This window comes from Salvelinus namaycush, chromosome 11 (assembly GCF_016432855.1).
Source record: "Salvelinus namaycush isolate Seneca chromosome 11, SaNama_1.0, whole genome shotgun sequence".
Lineage (NCBI taxonomy): Eukaryota > Metazoa > Chordata > Actinopteri > Salmoniformes > Salmonidae > Salvelinus > Salvelinus namaycush.
The window spans coordinates 33272124-33299331 of record NC_052317.1 but is presented as its reverse complement, the minus strand read 5'-3'; the positions used below and the strand labels follow the sequence as shown (position 1 = coordinate 33299331).

Below are 27208 nucleotides of genomic sequence, written 5' to 3'. Positions count from 1 at the left end.
TGTGGTGCCAGGACAACAACCTCTCCCTCAACGTGATCAAGACAAAGGAGATGATTGTGGACTACAGGAAAAGGAGGACCGAGCACGCCCCCATTCTCATCGACGGGGCTGTAGTGGAGCAGGTTGAGAGCTTCAAGTTCCTTGGCGTGCACATCACCAACAAATTAACATGGTCCAAGCACACCAAGATAATTGTGAAGAGGGCATGTCAAAACCTATTTCCCTCAGGAGACTGAAAATATTTGGCATGGGTTCTCAGATCCTCAAAAGGTTTTACAGCTGCACCATCGAGAGCATCCTGACGGGTTGCATCACTGCCTGGTATGACAACTGCTCGGCCTCCGACCGCAAGGCACTACAGAGGGTAGTGCGTACGGCCCAGTACATCACTGGGGCCAAGCTTCCTGCCATCCAGGACCTCTATACTAGGCGGTGTCAGAGGAAGGCCCTAAAAATTGTCAAAGGCACTGATAAGGCACCACCCTAGTCATAGACTGTTCTCTTTGCTACCGCACGGCAAGCGGTACCGGAGCGCCAAGTCTAGGTCCAAGAGGCTCCTAAATAGCTTCTACCCCTAAGCCATAAGACTCTTGAACGGCTAATCAAATGGCTACCCAGACTATTTGCATTGCCCCCCCCCACCCACCCACGCTGCTGCTACTCTGTTATTATCTATGCATAGTCAATTTAATAACTCTCCCTACATGTACATATTACCTCAATTACCTCGACATCGGTGCCCCCGTACATTGACTCTGTACCGGTATGCCCTGTATATAGCCCCGCTATTGTTATTTACTGCTGCTCTTTAATTATCTGTTATTCTTATCTCACTTTTTTTATAGGTATTTTCTTAAAACTGCATTGTTGGTTAAGGGCTTGTAAGTAAGCATTTCACTAAGGTCTACACCTGTTGTATTTGGCGCATGTGACAAATACAATTTGATTTGATTTGTTTGGCATACATTTTAAAGTGAAAAATCTGAGTCTTCTGATACCATGGAATTGCCCCTAAGCTAAAGCCATTTTGGCATTTATAGCTCTGTAGCTAACTCAAGTATCCAGATCTCAGGCAAGGTTACTCGTCATGTAATCTCACGGTGCCAGACATAAAACCGTATTCTCGTCTGAGAATGAGGTTTGTTCCAGAAAAAAAGAAAACGGCTACTCATCAGGTTTTGCGGGTTCACCGAACCACCTCCCTTGGTTCTACTAGGGCTCAATCTCAGAGCACGGCCACGCCCCCGTCACAGCGACTGGTGATCATGTTGCCAATCTCCGTCCAGGTGTCCAGGTGGGGGTCGTAAATCTCCACAGAGTCCACCGTCACGGGGGCCGAGAAGTCTCTGCTGGAGGCCCGTCCCCCCACGGCATACAGCAGTCCGTTAACGGCTGACACGGACACCCCGGCCCTCGCCACTGCCATGGGGGCCACCTCCACCCATTTCTCCTTTTAGAGGGAAGGAGTAATGGATACATAGTTGAGAGTAACCGTCTGAGGGAAATTAGAGGCGTTGTAGTGTTTCCATCTACAGTTGAAGTCGGAAGTTTACATACACCTTAGCAAAATACATTTAAACTCCGTTTTTCACAACTCCTGACATTTAATCCTAGTAAAAATTGTCTTAGGTCAGTTAAAATAAAATGGTGATCCTAAGAATGTGAAATGTCAGAATATTAGTAGAGAGAATGATTTATTTCAGCTTTTATTTCTATCATCACATTCCCAGTGGGTCAGAAGTTTACATACACTCTATTAGTATTTGGTAACATTGTCTTTAAATTGTTAAACTTGGGTCAAACGTTACGGGTAGCTTTCCACAAGAAATTGGGTGAATTTTGGCACATTCCTCCTGACAGAGCTGGTGTAACTGAGTCAGGTTTGTAGGCCTCCTTGCTCGCATGCGCTTTTTCAGTTCTGCCCACAAATTTTCCATAGGATTGAGGTCAGGGCTTTGTGATGGGCACTCCAATACCTTGACTTTGTTGTCCTTAAGCCATTTTGCCACAACTTTGGAAGTATGCTTGGGGTCATTGTCCATTTGGAAGACCCATTTGCAACCAAGCTTTAACTTCCTGACTGATGTCTTGATGTTGCTTCAATATATCCACATAATTTTCCTGCCTCATGATGCCATCTATTTTGTGAAGTGCACCAGTCCCTCCTGCAGAAAAGCACCCCCACAACATGATGCTGCATCCCCGTGCTTCACGGTTGGGATGGTGTTCTTCGGCTTGCAAGCATCCCCCTTTTTCCTCCAAACATAACGATGGTCATTATGGCCAAACAGTTCTATTTTGTTTCATCAGACCAGAGGACATTTCTCCAAAAAGTATGATCTTAGTCCCCATGTGCAGTTTAAAACCGTAGTCTGGCTTTTTTAATGGCGGTTTTAGAGCAGTGGCTTCTTCCTTGCTGAGCGGCCTTTCAGGTTGCTGATTATAGGACTCGTTTTACTGTGGATATAGATACTTTTGTACCTGTATCCTCCAGCATCTCACAAGGTCCTTTGATGTTGTTCTGGGTTTGATTTGCACTTTTTTGCACCAAAGTACGTTCATCTCTAGGAGACACAACGCGTCTCCTTCCTGAGCGGTATGACGGCTGCGTGGTCCCATGGTGTTTATACTTGCGTACTATTGTTTGTACAGATAAACGTGGTACCTTCAGGCGTTTGGAAATTGCTCCCAAAGATGAACCAGACTTGTGGAGGTCTGCAATTTCTTTTCTGAGGTCTTGGCTGATTTCTTTTGATTTTCCCATGATGTCAAGCAAAGAGGCACTGAGTTTGAACTCAAATTATGTCAATTAGCCTATCAGAAGCTTCTAAAGCCATGATATCATTTTCTGGAATTTTCCAAGCTGTTTAAAAGGCACAGTCAATTTAGTGTATGTAAACTTCTGACACACTGGAATTGTGATACACTGAATTATAAGTTAAATAATCTGTCTGTAAACAATTGTTGGGAAAATGACTTGTGTCATGCACAAAGTAGATGTCCTAACCAACTTGCCAAAACTATAGTTTGTTAACAAGAAATTTGTGGAGTGGTTGAAAAACTAGTTTTAATGACTCCAACCTAAGTGTATGTAAACGTCGGACTTCAACTGTATGTATGTGTGGTGTGTGTGTATGTGTGACTGTGCCCATCACTCTGGAGGTTGTGTCATGCCAAAACTATAGTTTGTTAACAAGAAATGTGTGGAGGGGTTTAAAAACTAATTTGAATGACTCCAACATAAGTGTATGTAAACTTCCGACTTCAACTGTACATAAAGCTATGATGAGGTATGGTGACAACGTGTGGCTTTTTAAACAAGGCTGTATTTACAGTGCATTCGGAAAGTATTCAGATCCCTTGACTTTTTACAAATGTTGTTAGGTTACAGCCTTATTCTAAAATTGATTAAATTGTCCCCCCCCTCAATCTACACACAATACCCCAGTGACAAATCAAAAACAGGTTTTTAGAAATGTTTGCAATAAAAAAATTAAAAAAAGACATTTACATAAGTATTCAGACTCTTTTCTCAGTACTTTGCTGAAGCACCTCTGGCAGTGATTACAGGCTAGAGTCTTCTTGGGTATGATGCTACAAGCTTGGCACACCTGTATTTGGGGAGTTTCTCCCATTCTTCTCTGCAGATCCTCTCAAACCCTGTCAGGTTGGATGAGGAGCGTTGCTGCATAGCTATTTTCAGGTCTCTCCAGAGATGTTCGATCAGGTTCAAGTCCGGGCTCTGGCTGGGCCACTCAAGGACATTCAGAGACTTGTACCAAAGTCACTCCTGCATTGTCTTGGCTATGTGCTTAGGGTCGTTGTCCTGTTGGAAGGTGAACCTTCGCCCCAGTCTGAGGTCCTGAGAGTTCTGGAGCAGGTTTTCATAAAGGATCTCTCTGTACTTTGCTCCGTTCATCTTTCCCTCGATCCTGACTCGTCTTCCAATCCCTGCTGCTTAAAAACATCCCCACAGCGTGATGCTGCCCCCATTATGCTTCACCGTAGGGATGGTGCTAGGTTTCCTCCAGACGTGACGCTTGGCATTCAGGCCAAATAGTTCAATCTTGGTTTCTTTAGACCAGAGAATGTTGTTTCTCATGGTCCTTTAGGTGCCTTTTGGCAAACTCCAGGTGGGTTGTCATGTGCATTTTACTGAGGAGTGGCTTCCGTCTGGCCACTACCATAAAGGCCTGATTGGTAGAGTGCTGCAGAGATAGTTGTCCATCTGTAAGGTTCACCGATCTCCAGAGGAACTCTGGAGCTCTGTCAGAGTGACCATCAGGTTCTTGGTCACCTCCCTGACCATGGCCCTTTTCCCCTGATTGCTCAGTTTGGACAGGCAGCCAGCTCTAGGAAGAGTCTTGGTGATTCCAAACTTCTTCCATTTAAGAATGATGGAGGCCACTGTGTTCTTGGGTACCGTCAATGCTGCAGAAATGTTTTGGTACCCTTCCCCAGAGCTGTGCCTCGACACAATCCTGTCTCTGAGCTTTACGGACAATTCCTTTGACCTCATGACTTGGTTTTTGCTCATGCACTGTCAACTGTGGGACCTTATATAGACAGGTGTGTGCCTTTCCAAATCATGTCCAATCAATTGAATTTACCACAGGTGGCCTCCATTCAAGTTGTAGAAATATCTCAAGGATGATGAATGGAAACAGGATGCATCTGAGCTCATAGCAAAGGGTCTGAATACTTATGTCAATAAGGTATGTTTTGTATTTTTTCTACATTTGCAAAAATGTCTAAACCTATTCTCGCTTTCTCATTATTTTAGAATAAGGCTAACGTAACAAAATGTGGAAAAGGGAAGAGGGTTTGAATATTTTCCGAATGCACTGTATAAATCCACCATAACCCCCTCACCTCTTCAGGACAGTATTTCTCCACTGTCTCTAGGGAGCCCAGTGCCTCGTTCCAGCCCCCCACAGCGTATATGCAGTTGTTGAGGCAGGCCACGCCCACGTAGGCCCGCCGGGTCACCATGACGGGCAGGGCACTCCAGCGCCGGGAAATGGGGTCGTACACCTCCGCAGAACGCAGCTCCATCCCCTCATCACTGATCCCCCCGATCACATAGATGAAGCCTAGACATAGGGGAGATGGGAATGATCAGCGGCCATTCAGAAAAATTCTGTCATTGAGACAGCAGAAGCCATTATATTGATACAGTATATTCTGTTGTAAATGTTTTATGTATTGTTATGTATGAATTGAATTACCCTGTAACTCGCAGCATCCAAAGTAATACCGAGGCACTGCCATGCTTCCAATGATCTCCCACTTATTCTCTGTCGGGTCGTAGCGCTCCATTGTCTTCCCTATCTCTGATCCAACCCAACCACCTGCAGGAACACAGCAGTGAGGAGACATGGTATTAATACCTTATCCCATAGACCCAAGTGACAGACTCTTGGACACTAATTTCTTCATTCCCTTCTTTAAAAAAAATAACTGACATGACTGATTTGGTGAAAGCTATGCAGTGGAAACCTTGCTTTCACTTGTCCAATCATGTTAGATCTGTGATGACTTCAAGGAGGGGAAACATTAAGCATGTATTCCCAATCAAGGCCTTGGCTTCGTTAGTTTACCCAGTGCGTAGAGAGCCCCGTGACAGGGGCAGACCCCGACACCACAGCGAGGGAAATTGAGAGAGGCCACAGCTGCCCACTGCTTAGTCACCGGGTCGTATCTCTCTGTGCAGTCAAATATCATGGAGTCCTTCTCCCCTGGGAAATGACAAGAAACAGAATACTAGAAACATAACTGTATTGCCCTGAGAAAGACACAGGTTGAAACACATGGCATGTTCTCCACACAAACAAACACAGAACCACACAGACAGGACTCATTACTGAGTGGACTATCCTGGTTAAATAAATAAAATGAGAGTCTCACCTCCCACGACATAGATCATGCCCTCCAGCACAGCCACTCCCAGCCCGCTACGGGCCTGGTGCAGGGAGGACACGGTGGTCCAGTACTGGCTGAATGAGTCAAAGCGTTCCACGCAGCTCAGGGCCCGGCTGTCACTCCAACGGCCGCCCTGCAGCCTAGTGTAGCCTCCTGAGACAGGGGAAACCAACCGTGACGCAACAGCCTGGATCACTTCATGAAATGGAATAATTCAATTTGGATCGAGCTGGTACTCATATAATCTGCTGAGTTTACACTGAAGATGCTACAACAAAAATGGCCACCCCAGTTCTGTTGTCATCAACATATAAAGGTGGCCAGGTGCTGAACTGAGGTTTACCTACCTATGGCATAGAGGTATTTCCTGGCCTTTCTCCTTGGCCTCATCTTGGCTGGCTGTAACAGGCTGTACATCTTATTCTCTTTGGGAGACTTGCTGACCTCTGTGTATTCCCTCAGCAGTGTCTGCAGCGCCACCCGCAGGCTGAAGTCAGAAATGCCTACACAGAGAAATGATATGATGTCATCGATTAGCAGCACAACAATAAAAATCAGGGGGAAAGATACTGGTTTGGGGATAAGTACATTTTAATGGTGTGAGGAATATAAAAGGATCTAAGAAAATCAGTTATTGATAAATCAGGAGAAATAAGGACATTCCTTCCTGACAAATCAGGAGGAAACATCTTTCCATCTAACCTTCGATGTACTTGAAGAGTCTCTGTGGGGAGAGCAGGGGGAACCTGACTGGGTCCAGCACCTCCACCACATGCTTCTTCCTCTTGGTCACATCCTGTAGGACCCAGTCCATGGCCGCCGTGAACACCTGGTACTCATCCTCGATTCGCAGCTCCTCGCTCCGCAGCAGCTTCACCAGCTGGCCCTTGGACAGGCCCCAGAACTCGTCCGACACACACACCTAAAGGTCAGATGTTTTGAATGTGATTTTGTTTTTTGATGTCAGTGGTAACAGGTTATTCACTTTTTGTTACACACCCTCAGCAGATTAGAATGAGATGAAATGAGAAAAGAGCCTCAGAGGCAAAGAGGGAAGAGAGAATCTGAAGACAGACAGACAGAGATGGAGGAAGAAAGAGACCATGCGTAGCACCTCCAGAAAGTGGACCTGGATGTAGTTCTCAGTGAACGCCAGCATGTCCATGCAGGCAATCTGCTCAAGGAACTGGTATACCCCCACACAGTTGGACGGGTCCATGTGGCCCTTGAGGAACTCTCCACAGATAGACACCACCTCACTCAGCTGCAGCATGTCTGCTGCCACCATCAGCTCCTGCATGTTCTCCACCGTCACATTAATCATACCTGGACGGGTTCAGTTCAAAGAAACACAAAATAATCTGTATCATGTATTACTGTTCTTTGTATGAACACACTACGTGTACACTACACACTCAGTAAATGGTACATTTCCTGACAGGGCGAACCTGTGTATATGAACTCCAGCAGGACCTCAAACACTGGTGCCTCCACCCCCAGGATCTGGACCTCTTCCTTGTCTGCCTCGCTCATCCCCCCAGAGAAGAGAGCGGAGAAGTAGGGGCTGCTTGCAGCCAGAACCAGCTTGTGGACACTGAACACACGGCCTCCCAGCCGCAGCCTTACATCACAGAAATCTGTCCGGAGGCGCATCTTGTTCATCTGGGCCAGGATGAGTCGGGCGTAGCGGTCCGATGCAAACAGAGCCTGCTCAGCGGACTGGGTCGTCACACTAGTTGCAGGTATGTCACCGCCGCCAAAGCCACTGCTCCCAGGTGGGGAGCGAGGTGGAAACATCACAGAGGACATGATGGCTCAGTAACAGGGAGGGAAAAAGACGGGGGCGGTGTCACAGACACGGTCTACCCTTACTGCTGCTTCATGGTGCAGGACTCTTCAAGTGGACACATCATCTGACTCTAGGGAGAAGAGCACGAGAAACATGAAAGATGATACAGTATGTTATGTTACATTTGAGATTGTAACAAGCTGGTATAACGTTACAATACAAAATAACATCATTATGATAAAAAGTGCCAAATATTTGATGCTGGTCTTCTGTTTGTTGCTTTTGTTTTCAACTGTGTTTGTGAGAACAAGAAATAGAGGGGGATGAATTCTTTCCTCTATTGAGTTCAAGTGATGCATTATATAACTGTTCATGTATCAGTTATCAAAAAGGTCCCTTGTTTTTATATCATCACCACCATCTGGACTAGTTCAAACTGTACAACCAGCTCATGACAACATATTTGCTATAAAACACAGCATTTCATCCACCATTGATCTGTGACTTTGCTCTATGGATGCTAGCTAAATCTTGGATACAAAAATAATGAAGTTAGTTCACCTCACTTACTAGCAACCAGACCGAGATGGATTTATAATCATGTTAATTTAGTTAACGGTATAAAAAGTATAACAGCATCATCAGATCGATTGGTGTGTCCCACTAGTCTGGCTACTAGTGTACCGTCGCCCTAGAGATCAGTTGGTTGGTAAGCAAACATACCTGCAGCTAACGTTAGCTAGCTAACGTTAGCGCCTGCAAAATTATGTGACAGATAGGGTCAGACCATTTTATTATTTGAATGGTAAATCACGACAATAATCGAAAATGTTCAAATGGAACCTTGTCTACACAAAGGAAATATAATACACCAACCTGCACAGTTGCTTGTTAGTCCACATTAAGTTTCCATGTTAGTTAATTTCCAGCAGGCAACTTCCGCAAACAGATCTGTCAATCTTTTTTCTGGATCGACTGTACGGTCTTGAGTGGATGGAATACTAGCTCTAACTAAGCAGATACCAAACGTATAATGAAGTCAACACCAGTAGATGGCATCATTGCCCTTAGCGTGCAAGTGAAGCACATGCAAAAAATAACCAGGGTTGGGACCAAAGGCCTGCATTGCTGCCTGCTTGCCTACCAAAATGAAGGCCACAGTCATTGAGTTAAAACCACATGATTATTATATCTATAATTCTGCATGTAGCACTTGGTCGTAAGGAAAAGCAAGACATGGCCTATAGTTTGCAATATCTCTATATTTTCTGTAGTTTGGTTATAATTTGTCCACAGTGCTGTTGATTGTTAAATGACAGGGCACACAGTGAGTGTTAACATTTTTTAAAATAGGGTTTAAGAGGTCATGGACCCTAGCCTTGTATATAATCCACCAGACTGATTTCCGCTGCGCTATTGGTTGTGAACCATTCATGTAAGCTTGTGAGATCAGACGGTTTGCGAGGCTTTACATGGCCCCTACATGCACTTACTGCACACTTACCTGTAGCCCCTGCTTAGTGCTGAAGCTATTAACATTATGGCCATTAACTGTGTGAAACAACTGGCTAATCAGATATGTCAATTAGAGCAGAATCAGGACAGTAAGCCTATAACAAGCTCGTTAATGTTTTTTGTAGAACATAGGTTACTGTACGAAAAGTGAATTGATTCAATTTACTTTTTGAACCTGAACCTGTTGACTGTCATTAAATAGACTTTCTTTGGCCTGACGACACAGGGCGGACATTTATAGCCCACCAACCCATTACTTCTTTCATTTTTGGGACATTTGGATGATTTGATTGTCTAGAACCCTGTTCACGGTGTCTGAAACCTGTTCCTCTTTAACCTTAAGGTTAAAAAGGTCAATTAATCAAGACAATCAAGAAATTGGTTCAATTAGCTCATGCGATTTAAAGAAGATCTTCAAATCCCTCTTCTTCTCCACTAGTTAGCCCTTTATAAATGGAATCTATAAATCAAGTCAAAGTTTATTGGTTGCGTACACAGTTTAGCAGATGTTATAGCAGGTGCAGTGAAATGCTTATGTTACTAGCTCCTAACAATGCAGTAAAATGTCAAAGTTTTTGAAATGATAAATTATATCAAGAAATGGCGGAACGAATTCAATTAACAATTCAAATAGCACTGTAACAGTAATCCAAATGCAATCTACATATATATACAGCAAATTAATTTACACAAGAATGATATGTACAGCAGTAGATATATTAGAGTGAGCTATGTCAAGAATCCAGTATATAAATAAATATACAGTGTGAATTAACAGTGTAACTAAAATGCAATGTACTGTACAGTAGTAGAAATATTAGAATGAGCTATGTCGCAAATACAGTTTTGAAATGCACAGTACAAAACCCCATGGCAAAATGGACAGAAGGGTACACCTGATATCCATTCAGGTGCAGGGTACACCTGATATCCATTCAGGTGCAGGGTACACCTGATATCCATTCAGTGAGGTTTTGTATCTCGTGTATCTCCCTAATATCAAATGCAGTCCGTTCTGTGGCCTTGTGAGGGATATCATCAGTAGAGTATCTTTGCCTGACTGTAGGTCTTATATTCTCTTACTCCTCCTGGCTGACCTCGCCATCCTTACACTTCCAGCTCTAATTCCTCCGTGATTAGTCCCCAGCGGCCCTTCAGCCATCTGCATGTAGCTATTGGTTTCCAATCCCAGGCCACATCCAAGTGACACTGGCCCTGTGCCAGCCCAGTGGCCATATTAATCTTTCAGAGCTGAACACCTTTACACTGTTGACTGTCGAGGTGGACTGAGGTTCTTGTTCACGGACAGAGGTGAGATAATTTTGTGAGGATTATGAGGGCCAATTGGGTTCCGCAGTTAAATCAGAGGTCATACTCAGTGCAAGTGGACTCAAACTGATCAGGTGAGACTCGTGAGAGTAACTGGGATGGAAAAGAGGACTCCCGGGTAAACTGTGGCAATTGTAAGTGGATTTCCTGGATAAATAAATACATTAATAATTATAATTATATGATGAGGGTGAGTGAAGAAGGGTTATGAGGTTTAATTAGAGGAGGACAGTGTGTTAAAGATGGATCCCCTGGCTGCCAAACTAGCTCCTACAGATCTTATTTGCTGGATTAGCATCCCCCTGGATGGTTTGTTAGCAAGCATAGGGCGGTCAGTCAGCAGGAGGGAGTAGCATACTAACACTGCTGAACCAGCAGAACGTCTGGCCTCAACCCTCTATCTGACCAGAGATGCCAGAGGTAGCTTTTGCCAAAAGGTCAACCATGTAAGGTTACATAAACATGGGACAATATAAGACTTCATGGTAAAACTTAATGAAGGGATTCTAAGTAGTCTATAAACAGTTAATTGTTTGCTTATAGATTTTCTTTATAAGTGAATTAGATCCCCGAGGTAGTAATGCCCTGGGATAGACAGTCACTTGACTAATATAATGAAGCATTAAGGCCCGAGGAGGTGTGGTACATAGCCAATATACCTTGGCTAAGGGTTGTTCTTAGGCACGACGCAACGCCATATAACAAATCCCAGAGTTGCCTTATTGCTATTATAAACTGGTCACCAACGTAATTAGAACAGTAAACAAGTAATTTTGTGTCATACCCCACAGCTTTCAGCCAATCCGCATCCAGGACCCAAACTACCTCGTTTATAATTAAGCAATAAGGCCCGAGGTTGTGTGGTATATGGCCAATACCGCACGGCTAAGGGCCGTTCTTATGCACGACACAACGCGGAGTGCCAGTTTCAGGTCAAGTCATTGGAAATATACTACAAATGCCCGAGGTGCCTTATTGCTATTATAAACTGGTTACCAACGTAATTAGAGCAGTAAAAATACATGTTTTGTCGTACCTGTGGTATACGGTCTAATATACCACGGCTGTCAGCCAATCAGCATTCAGGCCTCGAACCACCCAGTTTATAATACCAAATAAATAGGATAAATGACTCAGTCAACACTGGCGACAAGAACGGTTCAGCAATGGAACAATGTGTGCACAGTAGTGATAAAATACACAGCAGGCCTGGATAAAATTGAGAAGACAAGTAAAAATCTAAGCAAGCATGTATATAATAAAATTACAGTTAATAAAATAAGATTTTTACTAGGTTGAAATGACATTAAAACAAATTGTATAACGAGGATAAGCCTATTCTTTGTAATTGTGTGAGCATTGACTGGATGTCATGAAGCAGTTAGGACAATTTTTGTTTAATGTTTGGGGACCTTCAAGATTCTGCAGTATTACAAAACAGACAATGTATGCACAACTAACCACATTTTTTCATGCCTTCCACAAACCATCCAAGTGTATATATGCTGGTGAAAGGAAAGAATCACCAGTGTCAGTCACTGGGCTACAGTCTGCCACCAACATAGCAACTGGCTGCTGATTGGCTGCCAGTCAGAGATCAGCTCGCCGTTTCATTGGTGGACCAGGTTGGTGTGGAACCGGAGAGGCAGACAGAGACAGAGGGAAGAGAGCCGTCATTGGCTCAATTGCCAATGCCTGAGAGCAGGTTTGACGGTGTAGTTTAGGGTTGTCACTAGTTACCAAAACCACAAAGTCATAAACCCCGCCTATTTCTTATATTCCTCGGCTCAAAATGTGATTTTAACCTAACCTGAACCACACTGCTAACCTTATGCCTAACCCTAACCTTAATTTAAACCCAAAAAGCAAATGTTTGTTTTCATTATTTTTTACGATATACTGTAGACCATTTTTACTTTGTGACTGTGGTAACTAGTGGAAACAGTATTTTAGGTGTGACTATAAAGGTACTTCATTCTCCTCAAGCCCTCCTTGCTCTGAAGTTATTTCGAAGGGGGGATTGTGATAGTAAGAGAGCAAGGGATTGTAAAAAAATAAATAAAACAGTACGTGAATTATCAATGGAAGAATGCAAATGTGCAAATATTGCCATGATAGAAAGAGATGAGGGTTATGGCGGGAAGACAGTTTCAGGTCAAGTCAGTCAGAGAGTTCAAACCAGGTAGCATCGATTATTAGGCTCAAACTGATAAAGTGAAGTTGGGACGAAAGTTAAGGGTTAAATTGGAGGTGTAATCGGAGCTGTCATTCTGTCACTCAGTGTTGCAGTGCAAAATTAACCTATGCAATCTGTCTCGTGTAATCTGTCTCGGTGATGCTTTGTCTTCTGTCCACTTTATAATCAGGAACACACTGACACGCACAGACACACACACACACACCCTGTTAGTGAGTCAGCAGCAGCTCATGGTGGCTGGCACGGTTGCAGTGAGAACATACAGGCTGTCCTGACTCCACTGCATCTGGTCCATCCTTCCCGCCAAGCAGGCTGTCCTGTCCACTCTCTAAACCCTGCCCATTTCTACAATTTCTCTTCTTAAATATGCACTATGCAAAAATTGCTCCTCCATTTCCTGGTTGCTAAAATTGTAATAGTTTGCCACATAAACTTCAGTTTATGTGACTAAACAAGCAATTATAGTGTAGAGAATCATTGTACCATCTAAACCATTGTGAAATTGCTTTTCGATAACCAAAAATATAGTATTTTCAGCTGTTTTAAACTGGTATGCAAAACCGGGGAGCATAGAAATAGTGCACATAGAACAGATCTACTGCTTCTTCAACCTGGTCTCAGAGCATTTTGTATTATTCTGTACGTATATCTGTGACACTCCATGTGACACTCCATATGTTATGTTTCGTATGGTATGTATACATTTCCATCACTCATTTGAGATATTATGTTACGAATTTCCAAAATATACAATATGTTTAGTAATTTTCAAAACGTACAAAATGTTTACAAATTTGCAAAATGTATGATATGTTACAAATTAGCTAGGTGGCTAATGTTAGCTACTGTAGCTTGTTAACGTTAGCTAGGCTAGGGGTTAAGGTTAGGGTTAGGTAGTTAGGTAGTAGTTAGGTAGGTAAACCCTTAGGGTTAGGGGAAGGGTTAGCTAAAAGGGTTAAGGTTAGGGTTAGGGGAAGGGTTAGCTAACATGCTAAGTAGTTGCAAAGTAGCTAAAAATTGGTAAGTAGTTTAAAAGTTGCTAATTAGCGGAAATGTTAAGGTTGTCCGTGATGAGATTCGAACACACAACCTTTGGGTTGCTAAACGTTCATGTTATACACCCATCTCGACCAACCACTCTCCTTTCGTTTTTACCTCAAGTAACCATCTGTCTTATGTAACCATACCAAACGTAACATATATTAAATGGGGTATCTCGGATTTACGTGCTCTGAGACCAGGTTGGCATCTTAAACTTGCTTTCAATGAGAATGAAAGATCTATCACATTTCTATGCAAATTTTGTCTTCTCCCAAAAAGTTGAACTTCGCAGCTTTCAAATTTGACTTTAAACCTATCCCTAACCTTAACCCTAAAATGAACTACCCTTCTAACCTTATTCTTAACCCTAACCCTAAATTTAACCACCCTTCTAACCTTATTCCTAACCCTAACCTTAACCCTAAATTTAACCACCCTTCTAACCTTATTCCTAACCCTACATTTAACCACCCTTCTAACCTTATTCCTAACCCTAACCCTAAATTTAACCACCCTTCTAACCTGATTCCTAACCCTAAATTTAACCACCCTTCTAACCTGATTCCTAACCCTAACCTTAACCCTAAATTTAACCACCCTTCTAACCTTATTCCTAACCCTAAATTTAACCACCCTTCTAACCTTATTCCTAACCCTAACCTTAACCCTAAATTTAACCACCCTTCTAACCTGATTCCTAACCCTAACCCTAAATTTAACCACCCTTCTAACCTGATTCTAACCCTAACCTTAAATTAACACCAAAAAGCTTTTTTGAAGAATCTGACTTTGTGGCTATCTTATCTAATGGAAACCCTCATCCATTCTTTCTCATTTGACCCATGTCGCCACTTTTTTTTCTCTCTGTTTCTGATTGACTCATGTGTTATGTCCCTATGTCGCTTCTCAATCACTCTCATCACACCAGGATTTTGAGGATTTTATAGAGGTGAAAGAATGTCCTGAGGCTGGGGGGATGATCTGTCCATAAGCAGCTGCTCGGGTGAGAGATTTCACTCCCGCCTCGTGTGTAGGATTGGCAGCAAAATTTAAAGGCATAGTGATGTCTTCATAAGATATATATTGTAATTGATTGGTTGCATTAACACACACTTGGAAGAAGTAGAACAAGGACAACACAACTTCAACAAAACCCTCATCAGTTTATTGTCTTCAGCAAGAAAAATTAAGAATCTCACATTGCTTAAAGTCGCTCCAGGAGCTTCCTCAATGCTCCTGTCTAGTTTTTAAGAAAGACTAAAACACCCTCCATCAAACCAACCACAAAAGTTTTACAGTATCTCAATACAGAGTGTCTTTTGTCCTCAAACTTGACATATGTGCCAAGAACAAAATTTATTATTTTCCTTAAGCTATGTAGGCCTACATGTCATGAGGAAATATTAATCGCTCTTCTTGAGCAATGCCACAGTTCAAGTAATAGAGACAGAATGTACACTTCCGCATCTCTGGCAGTTCACACAATGTTCTTAAAAGGTCACGTCATCAGATGAATAACACCACCAATTAAAAGATAGTGCATTTCTGTGGCAAAAGCTGACGACCCCCCATAATTATAATAATGAATTTCTAAAATTACAAATACTGTTGGATTGCACTTTCCTCAAGCTTTCATCTTCTGTGGCATATTTCAGAAAATATATAATATCAAAAAATACAAAAAGCTTATACTTTGAATAACAGAATATAATATACAGTACTTCAATTTATGTTTTGATCAAGCACGTGTGGTGTGTTTTCCGCCATCACCATAAATGTCATTTTCTGGTCGGAATATATACTTTTATCACTAATAGCAAGTGCTTTGGTTATTGGATACAATATGGAAAATGTCATTCTAAGGATATCCAGAAAATTGTTTATGCTACATACAGTACATATCAACTGGTAACTGGGTTATATTTTGACAAAAAAAAAAGCAGCGCTACTGTCAAGATGCGCCACATCAGTTCCTATATTTGCATGACTATGTACTGAAATACCCAGAACATGTTTGGTATGTATACCACAGCTAGCTACGCCACTGAGTCAGCCATCTTGTTTTTCTGTACCATTATATTCTAATTCCACTTTTATGATCTTCCGTGCATGGACATCACAACAATTAAAATGTTTTGAAATAAATTCTAAATTCCAAGGTATTGGGTGTATTACAATCTCATTCTACATTAGCACCAGTACTTGTGTTGTCAAAATGGGACCCTAGAAGTCTAAATAAAAAACAGCACCTGACAAATACCAACATATTGTGACGTAGTATATGTAGTCAGTCATCTCCCGGATGACCAGGCCCACTAAAACAAATAAAATCCCATGAAAGAAAAAGTGAAAAATGGGTACAAAAAAACAAATAGCAAACAGAATCTTATAAAAAACTAAGTCCTAGCTGACATTCAAGTTCCGGTCAAAGTTCCAATTAAGTGAAATTACATTCACCAATCCGTTGGAATCATCCTAGTGCAAATTTCACACATTCTTCTTCGAGAAAAGAACGCCCTCAAGTTGTTCTCGTAGGATAGCTTCAGTACGCAAACATGTCCGCCCTCAAGTTGCTACAGTACACAAACACGTCCGCCCTCAAGTAGTCCTCATAGGATAGCTACAGTACGCAAACACGTCCCACAGCTGACTAATCTACATCTCCGGAGCGGCTGCAGGGAGTCCAGCGGGTAGTTTAGTTTGAGTCTGTAGAAGGTGGTGTTCCTCCGTCTGTTGTAGCAGGCAGTCCTCTGTGGCTGTGTGTGGCAAGGCTGACGAGACAGGAGTGACGTGGACAGGGTGCTCCAGCCGGACGTCCAGGGCCTGGTTGTGCTGTGCCAGGGAGTTGAGGCGGTAGTGCAGAACGAGCTCCTTCAGAGAGCAGTGGAGGTCGTAGGGCTCAGCGAAGCCATAGCCACGTGGCGTGCTATAAATCATGCAATGCTTCACTTCTACATTAACACTGAAAGGATACAAAATAAAAATATAGGTTAGTACCAGTGTAGTGGCCCTAAGCCTTGGGAACATGGATCACAGTGAAGTAACTTATCAAGAGCCTATAAAACAGTGTAGCAGTATTCCCATATTCTTCCAAGTCTACTTTCCTTCATGACCATTACATATTGTTATTTTTTCACAGGAAGAGGACACTCACACTACGGAGCAGGCGTAGCAACCCTGCTTGCTGCTCTCGCGAATCAGGAAGGTTCCGGTGGGTTTGTCCATCAGCATCTCCTCAGCCTGCGTCCTGCTCAGCTCGCCCACGAACCAGCTCCCCTCGTCATGGTGCGCCAGTCTCTCACCCTCGCCCTTCAACACGTAGGTGCTGCACACACCAGAAAGGACATTTAACAAATCTTTAATTGATAAGAATCGTAAATGATAAGTAAGTAGTGTGCATACTATTTATACATTAGTATTGAATAAGTTCTAAACAGTTATAAGCACTACAAGCATTTCTTAGCACAACTAAATACAATTAAGAAGTATTATAACAACTTAGGTCTATAATGTGAAATACTTACTTGTCACTGCTATTGTCTTGGAACCCCAGCCAATCGTTAATGCGTTTCTGTTGCACACCTTCGTGATTCAGCCAACTGAAAACCAAAGAAAATGAATGTCAGTGACAAGTGTTTGAAAAAAGCTACTTTTCATTAACCGTGACTTTAATAGAATAGAATAAAATAGAAGTATTGTAACGTACTTGAGGTACTCGTCTCTGATGTTGCGTAGCTCTATGAGGTCAGGCCTGAGGCTGTTGATCCTCCTGTCTGTCTCTCTGTAGTCCTGGACCTGGGTCCTCAGGTCCTGTTCCAGATGGACCTTACTGTCATAGATCTCCCCCAGCCGAGACTTTAGCTTCTCATAGTTCATCAGGAATCTGGGGAGCAAAGGTCATGAGGGGTCAAAAGAAGGGTCAGGGGTAGTGCCACTGGCCTGAGCTGAACCACAGCTGCATACAAGTCAAAGGGAGGAAACAATAAAAAGACATCCATCTATCCACACTATGAGCATACGTCTCACATTCCATGCGAGATAGACCAAGATGCAACCAGACTAGTTACCAGACTCACCTCTCCAAGTCCTTCTCTGTTCCCTTAGATCGAATGCTCCTCTCACACTCCTCCCCATAACGCTCCTGCTCGCGACACTGCTCCTCGAAGATCAGCATGGTCTCGTTAAAGGCCTCTATCGCAGTTCTCTTCATCTGGATCTCCTGTGAGGTTTTAGTGTAGGCCTCGTACAGACAGTCAAACTGTTGACTCTTCTCCTGGTACTGACTGTGGTACTCCTGTAGCTTCCTCCCGGCCACATCAACACTGTCCACTTTCACCTGCTCATCCTGGATACAGACAGACATATTTAATACATTTATGAAACTCACGGCTGGTCCAGCAGACATAAACTTGTTGTCTGTGCATGATGATTGTCTTCAATTTAGTTACGAAACCAAAGGCAAATTTCCTTCCCTGACAAATGTCAACTCAACTCTATTGCATTCTTTGAAGACCGTCTTGAAACAGCAGATGAGAGGTGCCTACTGCCTACCTGTTGGAAGCGGGAGACAGGGTGTGTGAGCATGACGTCCAGTACAGCGTTGTATTCCACCAGAGGATGGTGCTGGTAGTGCCAGATGAGCTCCACTACAGAGCAGAAGGTCAGGGGCTCTGAAAAGCCATACTTCCCCTCACGGTGGTAGATCTTAATCAGCTTGCTGTGCCCGTCTTTCCTCAGCGTTAGCGTGAAGTCTCCTTGTGTCTTAGTGGAAGCGTCACGAACCAGGAAGGAACCATCAGGTGTGTCGCGGAGCTTCTCGTTGACTTCCTCCCTGGAAATGTCTCCCCAGTACCACTCAGCATCCTGCAGGGGATATACTGGGGCTTCCCTTAGGCAGTTGTCGTTCATGAAGGAGGTAATGGGTTTGGCTGACCTGGGAGGGAGAGCTGAAAGAAAAAGAGATCAGATCAGGATGACAGTTTGTAAGAAAAAGCTGTTTCAGCACAAGTGGGGGGGTGCATCTCTATTCAACCCCCCCATACACACACACTCTCTCCAGACACTGTCAAATCTCCAGACAAGTCTAGGCATGTCCCCAGCTGATAACAGTTTCTGTCCTAATGGCCCAGATCGACCATACCAGGACTGAGAACATGCCAGACTGCCACATGCTCTGAAACAAAGACGGTGGACAAGATCGGTCAGTGAAAAAGAGGGTAGGTTCACACACACAAAGCCGGCTAACTCCAGTATGCTTTTAATATTTTTTTCTTGCAGGGGAAATAGATTTGACATATTTTTCAACAGGTCAGAAAAACCAACAATGAAGCTAAAGCAAATGTAAATGCTGCAAATTCTGCCCATTTTCACTGGTCTGTCAGTAAAGTGCAAATGTAAGCCAAACTTTGGATGGGGTAAATTTTACATCCCCTGCTTGTCCAGTGTCCAAACTGCAACCGCCCCAAAACCATAAACCATCCATCTTCAGGGAGGATTCTAAAGTTATGATCATATATAAAACAATTTAATTTTTCAGACTTTCTCAACCCTCTTAAAGGTGCACTATGCAGAAATCGCTCTGCTATATCCCGGTTGCAAAAATTCTAAAAGTTCTCCTAATTTCCGTTTATGAGACAAAACAAGCAAGTATAGTGTAGAGAATCACATTTATATGTGAAAAGTTACATATTGCAGCTTTAACTTTTCCATATACATTTTAAAACTAACAACAACAAAAAACGTCTGGATCTCTACAAAAATGACAAGAGGGGGTTGGGGATGGGGGGAGAAAACCACATCAAGAGGAGGAGAAAGGCGATATGTTTCACTAAAGGACAGAAGTACCTTTCAGGAACCTGTAGCAGAATTGCACATAACTTCAGTCAGGAGGAAATGTGGGTTTCTCGCTCCCTCCGCTCTCTCTTTTTTTAACAACTTTAAAATAAGCACAAGACAGGTGCAAAAGCACTATGGCAGACAGGCAGCAGAAGCTGAAACCCTGGATTCCTACTAGACTTAGCAAAATTCACCCTGCACACCTACTGTATGCATGCATGCATGTATGTATGTATGTATGTATGTATGTATGTATGTATGTATGTACAGTTGAAGTTGGAAGGTTACATACACTTAGGTTAGAGTCATTAAAACGTGTTTTCAACCACTCCACAAATTTCCTGTTAACAAACTATAATTTTGGCAAGTCGGTTAGGACATCTACTTTGTGCATGACATAAGTAATTTTCCAACAATCGTTTACAGACAGATTATTTCACTTATAATTCATTGTATCACAATTCCAGTGTGTCAGAAGTTTACATACACTAAATTGACTGTGCCTTGGAAAATTCCAGAAAATTATGTCATGGCTTTAGAAGCTTCTGATAGGCTAATTGACATTATTTGAGTCAATTGGAGGTGTACCTGTGGATGTATTTCAAGGCCTACCTTCAAACTCAGTGCCTCTTTGCTTGACATCATGGGAAAATCATAAGAATTCAGCCTCAGAAAAAAATGGCATCTTCACAAGGTCCTTTGCTGTTGTTCTGGGATTGATTTGCACTTTTCGCACCAAAGTACGTTCATCTCTAGCAGACATAACTCGTCTCCTTCCTAAGCGGTATGACGGCTGCGTGGTCCCATGGTGTTTATACTTGCGTACTATTGTTTGTACAGATGAACGTGGTACCTTCAGGCGTTTGGAAATTGCTCCCAAGGATGAACCAGACTTATGGAGGTCTGCAATTGTCTTTCTGAGGTCTTGGCTGATTTTCCCATGATGTCAAGCAAAGAGGCACTGAGTTTGAAGGTAGGCCTTGACATACATCCACAGGTACACCTCCAATTGATTCAAATAATGTCAATTAGCCTATCAGAAGCTTCTAAAGCCATGACATCATTTTCTGGAATTTTCCAAGCTGCTTAAAGGAACAGTCAATTTAGTGTATGTAAACTTCTGACACACTGGAATTGTGATACAGTGAATTATAAGTGAAATAATCTGTCTGTAAACAATTGTTGGAAAAATTACTTGTGTCATGCACAAAGTAGATGTCCTAACCGACTTGCCAAAACTATAGTTTGTTAACAAGAAATTTGTGGAGTGGTTGAAAAACGAGTTTTAATGACTCCAACCTAAGTGTATGTAAACTTCGGATTTCAACTGTATGTATGTGTGGTGTGTACGTGTGTGTGTGTGACTGTGCCCATCACTCTGGAGGTTGTGTCATGATGTAAAGTAGCCTAGGGGCTAATACACAAATACCGTATTATGAGGAATAGAGTTTATAAAAGCCCATATAAAGATACATTAATTATGTATTTCAGTTCATGCAACACAAGGAATTGTCCCTCTCTTTGACACAAACCAGCCCAATGCACCATGTCATTCACTGTAATCGCTTATAGAGACTACTAAATAAAAAATATCACACGATGTGATATATTCTAAACTATTACAATATCACATCAAGTAGCATAGGCTACACGTGAATTGATAGTTTGAAAATAAGGCATGCGACAAGTTAGTAGGCTTTCAGTGCTTGCGTACGAATTAAATATGGTCGGCTACAGTAGACTAGAGGAGAAAGGGGAACAAAGCAGTCGTTTCATGCGGAATTTCTTCTCTACTCAACATTGTTCACGCGCTGGTAAGATGCGTTATAACATAATAATACGATACAGAGTATTTCACCAACCTACGACCAAAAATATAATGTTTAATTTTGATATCTCTTTAGTAACACGAAGCAAGACAAAGAGCAAAACCACCGCGTCAAGCAAGTCCACGAGAAAAGTATTACGTAATTGTCAAGCAGCGAATTGCACTTTGCATGTCTGGGCAAAGCCCATAGAGGGGACACACAATAATGTACCAGCACGGACACCTGTGTGTGCACAACTGGCCAAATGTCAACGTTCAATCATCGTTGGAATTGATGATTAATATGATAATATGCATAATGATTACAGATCCAACAAATACCTGGAGGTGCCTGATCCATTTCGATGTAGAATATGACTTCAGAGGGATAAAACATCCCGTTCCAAACGTTTATATTGCAAACCGTCGTGTTATGAGGTATCTTTCAATGTCTTGCGATGCGTGAGAAATACAACTTTTACTTGCACCAGAGTGAAAGGATCATAATGGCAAGTCGTTTTAGGAACATATGCGGCCGATTTCAGATTAGACAGCCAGTAGCAGGATTGTCCATTAGTCCAATTTCCGAGAAAATCATTTGCGCCAAACTCGTAATTGGTTCAATACATTTACTCACAGAAAGTGTTCTGCAAAAAAATATAGTCATTTCCAGCCACGTCTGTCAGTATGGCCGGTAAGGCGCCGCTCCAAACTTCATCGCGCAGATGTAGCAGTCAGGAGATTTTAAACGGATCTGGAACATCATCTTGGGAGAAACCAAAAGACACCACTTTCAGAGGGAGGGCTGCCCCCACAAGGCGGATTGCTTAAAGCAGACAGACAGAAAATAGTATACATTTCTGATGTAAATCTGAAATAGTATCATGTTGTCTTGTATTTGAGTGATTGTAGCCTATATAGCATTATAGACAGAAGATTATTTAGACAGAAGATTATTAGTGGGTATTGTGTGATAACCGCACCCATAAATTGGAAGTGGTACCTTCCCTGCCCTATCATTTCATTGAAGGATCTCAATGCAAGGTAATTTGCTGATTTATTTGACGACACGGATGGAAGGAACTACCATGCACACAGATAAATTGTTTATTTTCAATAATTATTCTCAGAATTGCAAAGGCATGGACAGGCAGATCCTGATCGATGAGTAAATGAACAACAATAACCAATATGAATAGCTTTCCAGGTGCTGTTTAAATGTTACAAGATACTACTAACCGAATCAGTTATATAAATTGGACCTAGCGGTAATATGTGGTAATATGCTGTTAATTGAAATTAGATCATCATTAATATGCAGGTATAGGCCTACCACTATTACTACAGTACTATTACATTTGACCTTATAATGTACATCTAAGATCATGATAAATACACACAATTGACACCAGGATGTCTTGCTCCCAGACAGACTAAATAACTTTTTTGCTCGCTTTGAGGACAATACAGTGCCACTGACACGGCCCGCTACCAAAACCTGCGGGCTCTCCTTCACTGCAGCCGAGGTGAGTAAAACATTTAAACGTGTTAACCCTCGCAAGGCTGCAGGCCCAGACGGCATTCCCAGCCGCGTCCTCAGAGCATGCGCAGACCAGCTGGCTGGTGTGTTTACGGACATATTCAATCAATCCTTATCCCAGTCTGCTGTTCCCACATGCTTCAAGAGGGCCACCATTGTTCCTGTTCCCAAGAAAGCTAAGGTAACTGAGCTAAACGACTACCGCCCCGTAGCACTCACTTCCGTCATCATGAAGTGCTTTGAGAGACTAGTCAAGGACCATATCACCTCCACCCTACCTGACACCCTAGACCCACTCCAATTTGCTTACCGACCCAATAGGTCCACAGATGATGCAATCGCAACCACACTGCACACTGCCCTAACCCATCTGGACAAGAGGAATACCTATGTGAGAATGCTGTTCATTGACTACAGCTCAGCATTTAACACCATAGTACCCTCCAAACTCGTCATCAAGCTCGAGACCCTGGGTCTCGACTCCGCCCTGTGCAACTGGGTACTGGACTTCCTGACGGGCCCCCCCAGGTGGTGAGGGTAGGTAACAACATCTCCACCCCGCTGATCCTCAACACTGGGGCCCCACAAGGGTGCGTTCTGAGCCCTCTCCTGTACTCCCTGTTCACCCACGACTGCGTGGCCATGCACGCCTCCAACTCAATCATCAAGTTTGCAGACGACACTACAGTGGTAGGCTTGATTACCAACAACGACGAGACGGCCTACAGGGAGGAGGTGAGGGCCCTCGGAGTGTGGTGTCAGGAAAATAACCTCACACTCAACGTCAACAAAACAAAGGAGATGATTGTGGACTTCAGGAAACAGCAGAGGGAGCACCCCCCTATCCACATCGACGGGACAGTAGTGGAGAGGGTAGTACGTTTTAAGTTCCTCGGCGTACACATCACGGACAAACTGAATTGGTCCACCCACACAGACAGCGTTGTGAAGAAGGCGCAGCAGCGCCTCTTCAACCTCAGCAGGCTGAAGAAATTCGGCTTGTCACCAAAAGCACTCACAAACTTCTACAGATGCACAATCGAGAGCATCCTGTCGGGCTGTATCACCGCCTGGTACGGCAACTGCTCCGCCCACAACCGTTAGGCTCTCCAGAGGGTAGTGAGGTCTGCACAACGCATCACCGGGGGCAAACTACCTGCACTCCAGGACACCTACACCACCCGATGTCACAGGAAGGCCATAAAGATCATCAAGGACAACAACCACCCGAGCCACTGCCTGTTCACCCCGCTATCATCCAGAAGGTGAGGTCAGTACAGGTGCATCAAAGCAGGGACCGAGAGACTGAAAAACAGCTTCTATCTCAAGGCCATCAGACTGTTAAACAGCCACCACTAACATTTAGTGGCTGCTGCCAACATACTGACTCAACTCCAGCCACTTTAATAATGGGAATTGATGGAAATTGATGTAAAAATATATCACTAGCCACTTTAAACAATGCCACTTAATATAATGTTTACATACCCTACATTATTCATCTCATATGTATATGTGTATACTGTACTCTATATCATCTACTGCATCTTGCCATCTTTATGTAACACATGTATCACTAGCCACTTTAACTATGCCACTTTATGTTTATATACCCTACATTACTCATCTCATATGTATATACTGTACTCTATACCATCTACTGCATCTTGCCTATGCCGTTCTGTACCATCACTCATTCATATATCTTTATGTACATATTCTTTATCCCTTTACACTTGTGTGTATAAGGTAGTAGTTGTGGAATTGTTAGGTTAGATTACTCGTTGGTTATTACTGCATTGTCGGAACTAGAAGCACAAGCATTTCGCTACACTTGCATTAACATCTGCTAACCATGTGTATGTGACAAATAAAATTTGATTTGATTTGAATATGTGTATTTCTGTCCTTTTAAAGAACAGATAAGCAATGTAAGGCATATACATTCTGTCCAGGCTACAATCCAAAGGGCCATCTAGCCTTAACTTTGTGGCAGTGAATATAGCCTAGTTGAACAAGGCCTGTGTTGGACAGAGGCCTTTCTCTGTTGGTGCCCAGTGGTTTATGGCAGGCATCTTTTGACCTCTACTCCATAGTGGAGAAGGTGATGAACCTCAGCACCCCGATTTCCCACCAGGAAGGAGAGAACAGAGCTTTTCCAGTGTCCTCTAGGCCCTCTGGGTCTTTTCAGTGTTCACAAGTCCATCTGAGTCTTTCCAGTGTCCACTATTCCTTTTGAGTCTTTCCAGTGTCCACAAGTCCCTCTGAGACTTTCCAGTGTCCACAAGTCCCTCTGAATCTTTCCAGTGTCCACTAGTCCCTCTGAGCCTGCATCTACTTTAACCATCTCTGTCATAGAAACACAACACATGCATGCACACACCCATACACGTTCATGATCGCTCACAAAGGTACGCACATTGCCACGCACGCTCACACTCTCTCTCTCACACACACACACACACACACACACACACACACACACACACACACACACACACACACACACACACACACACACACACACACACACACACACACACATATACACACACGTGTATAGTATGTGTATATCTAGTACACCCTCTAGATGTACTGTATTTGAATTATTTGCATTTTCTTTGTGGAATTTGCATTCCTTATGCAAACTATTACTTATAGCAGAAAAATGCCACCCACGCCAGACAGAGGACTTGTGAAGCATTCGACCTCCAGTTGACAGGTGTGTATGTGTCCAAGTTTGTGTGTGTGTCTATGTTTGTTCATGTGTGCGTGTGTTGGTGCGCACGTGCATGTGTGTACTCTTTGTGGGTTCTTAGTGCTAGTCAGTGGCTGCCCATCCCCCACCACTCACCCTGCAAACTCCTCATGTCAATCAGTACACAGAATGTGGCCTCATGGCCTCTGGGTCTGACCTTTGTGACATCATGTTTCACTTCCCGTGCCCTACCCTGCTAACACTAGCATCAGTGCTGGATCTGTATTCTGTATATGGGGAAGAGATGGCTAGCCCTTGAATGTGTCTGTGGCGTGCAAACATCAAGACAATGTAAAAGGGGACTACAGTGACATTTTATATGATTTTGTGTGTTAACATGTCAAATCTTATTCATCACATGCTTCGTAAACAACAGGTGTAGACTAACAGTGAAATGCTTACTCAGTGTGTGTTTGTATGGAAGGGGATACCTAGGTAGCTGCACAACTGAAGGCATTCAACCAGAATGTCTTCCGCATTTAACCCAACCCCTCTGAATCAGAGAGGTGTTAACTGCCTTGCTCAAGAGCAGATGTTTCACTTTGCCGGCTTTGTGATTTGAACCAGCGACCTTTCAGTTACTTGCCCAACGCTCTTAACCGCTAGGCTACCTGCCTCCCTCTTATGCTTAAGTGTATTATCAGTGTGAGTGAGAAGTGTATGTAACTCTGGCAGGGATAAACCAGTGGGCTCCTGTGGGCTCTGGTCCTCAGATTTAGGCAGCCCTGATGAGATCAGTGGAGGCTAATCGCAAGCTTAAAGGGATAGGTTGATACTGAAAGCCTTAATGGGATAGGCTGTTACTGCAACTGTACAGTGAAAATCTCACTTTTCAAATCAAAACAAATTTTATTTGTCACATACTTCATAAACAACAGGTGTAGACTAACAGTGAAATGCTTACTGGTCTTTTTCCAACAATGCAGAGTTAAAGATAATGATAAAAAAAATTAAACAGTGACACGCAGAATAAATACACAGTGAATAGCGAATAACAATAAAGAGGAAAAATAACATGGCTACCAAATAATTGCAGCATTACCGCAAAAATGGAAGAGGAAAGTATAAGGGGTAAAAGCAGGGAACTTGTCTGTCGGCCCGGCATTAAAGACCATAATTGGTTAAAGAAAATTGTGAGTAATAAAAAAGTATAGCAGTTTCGTTTAAGGACCAAAAAATATACAGCTGTGCCATACAGATTGCAAAATAGTCGGGATGAGATTTACGACGTACCGATTCCATGTCACATGGTTTATGAATGTATACGCAAAATTCTAAACTTTTAATTTATACAAAATTCTTGCACCCAATAGAGTGTTATATACACTGCTCAAAAAAATAAAGGGAACACTAAAATAACACATCCTAGATCTGAATGAATGAATTATTCTTATTAAATACTTTTTTCTTTACATAGTTGAATGTGCTGACAACAAAATCACACAAAAATTATCAATGGAAATCAAATTTATCAA

The 27208-nt window shown here is 42.8% G+C and overlaps 2 protein-coding genes across 3 annotated transcripts; both read right to left on the bottom strand.

The window, feature by feature from the left end:
- Window positions 1-747: 747 nt before the first annotated feature.
- LOC120055622 (intracisternal A particle-promoted polypeptide) lies at window positions 748-8652 on the bottom strand. Its single transcript, XM_039003507.1, has 10 exons — window positions 8588-8652; window positions 7371-7841; window positions 7037-7248; window positions 6625-6844; window positions 6270-6425; window positions 5908-6075; window positions 5601-5738; window positions 5229-5351; window positions 4873-5093; window positions 748-1450 (listed from the first exon to the last, which is right to left on the bottom strand). Exons 2-10 carry the CDS (start codon window positions 7729-7731, stop codon window positions 1226-1228), a joined length of 1824 nt encoding a protein of 607 aa, XP_038859435.1. The 5' UTR covers window positions 7732-7841; window positions 8588-8652; the 3' UTR covers window positions 748-1225.
- Window positions 8653-14936: 6284 nt separating this feature from the next.
- On the bottom strand, window positions 14937-22174 carry LOC120056045 (phosphatidylinositol 3-kinase regulatory subunit gamma-like). Of its 2 annotated transcripts, none has more exons than XM_039004186.1 (7): window positions 21778-22174; window positions 18345-18739; window positions 17870-18138; window positions 17500-17676; window positions 17318-17392; window positions 16948-17118; window positions 14937-16755 (listed from the first exon to the last, which is right to left on the bottom strand). In XM_039004186.1, exons 1-7 carry the CDS (start codon window positions 21830-21832, stop codon window positions 16449-16451), a joined length of 1449 nt encoding a protein of 482 aa, XP_038860114.1. In that variant the 5' UTR covers window positions 21833-22174; the 3' UTR covers window positions 14937-16448. The 2 variants fall into 2 exon arrangements, with proteins under 2 accessions (XP_038860114.1, XP_038860116.1); XM_039004188.1 differs by having other exon boundaries at window positions 22073-22138.
- Window positions 22175-27208: the final 5034 nt, after the last annotated feature.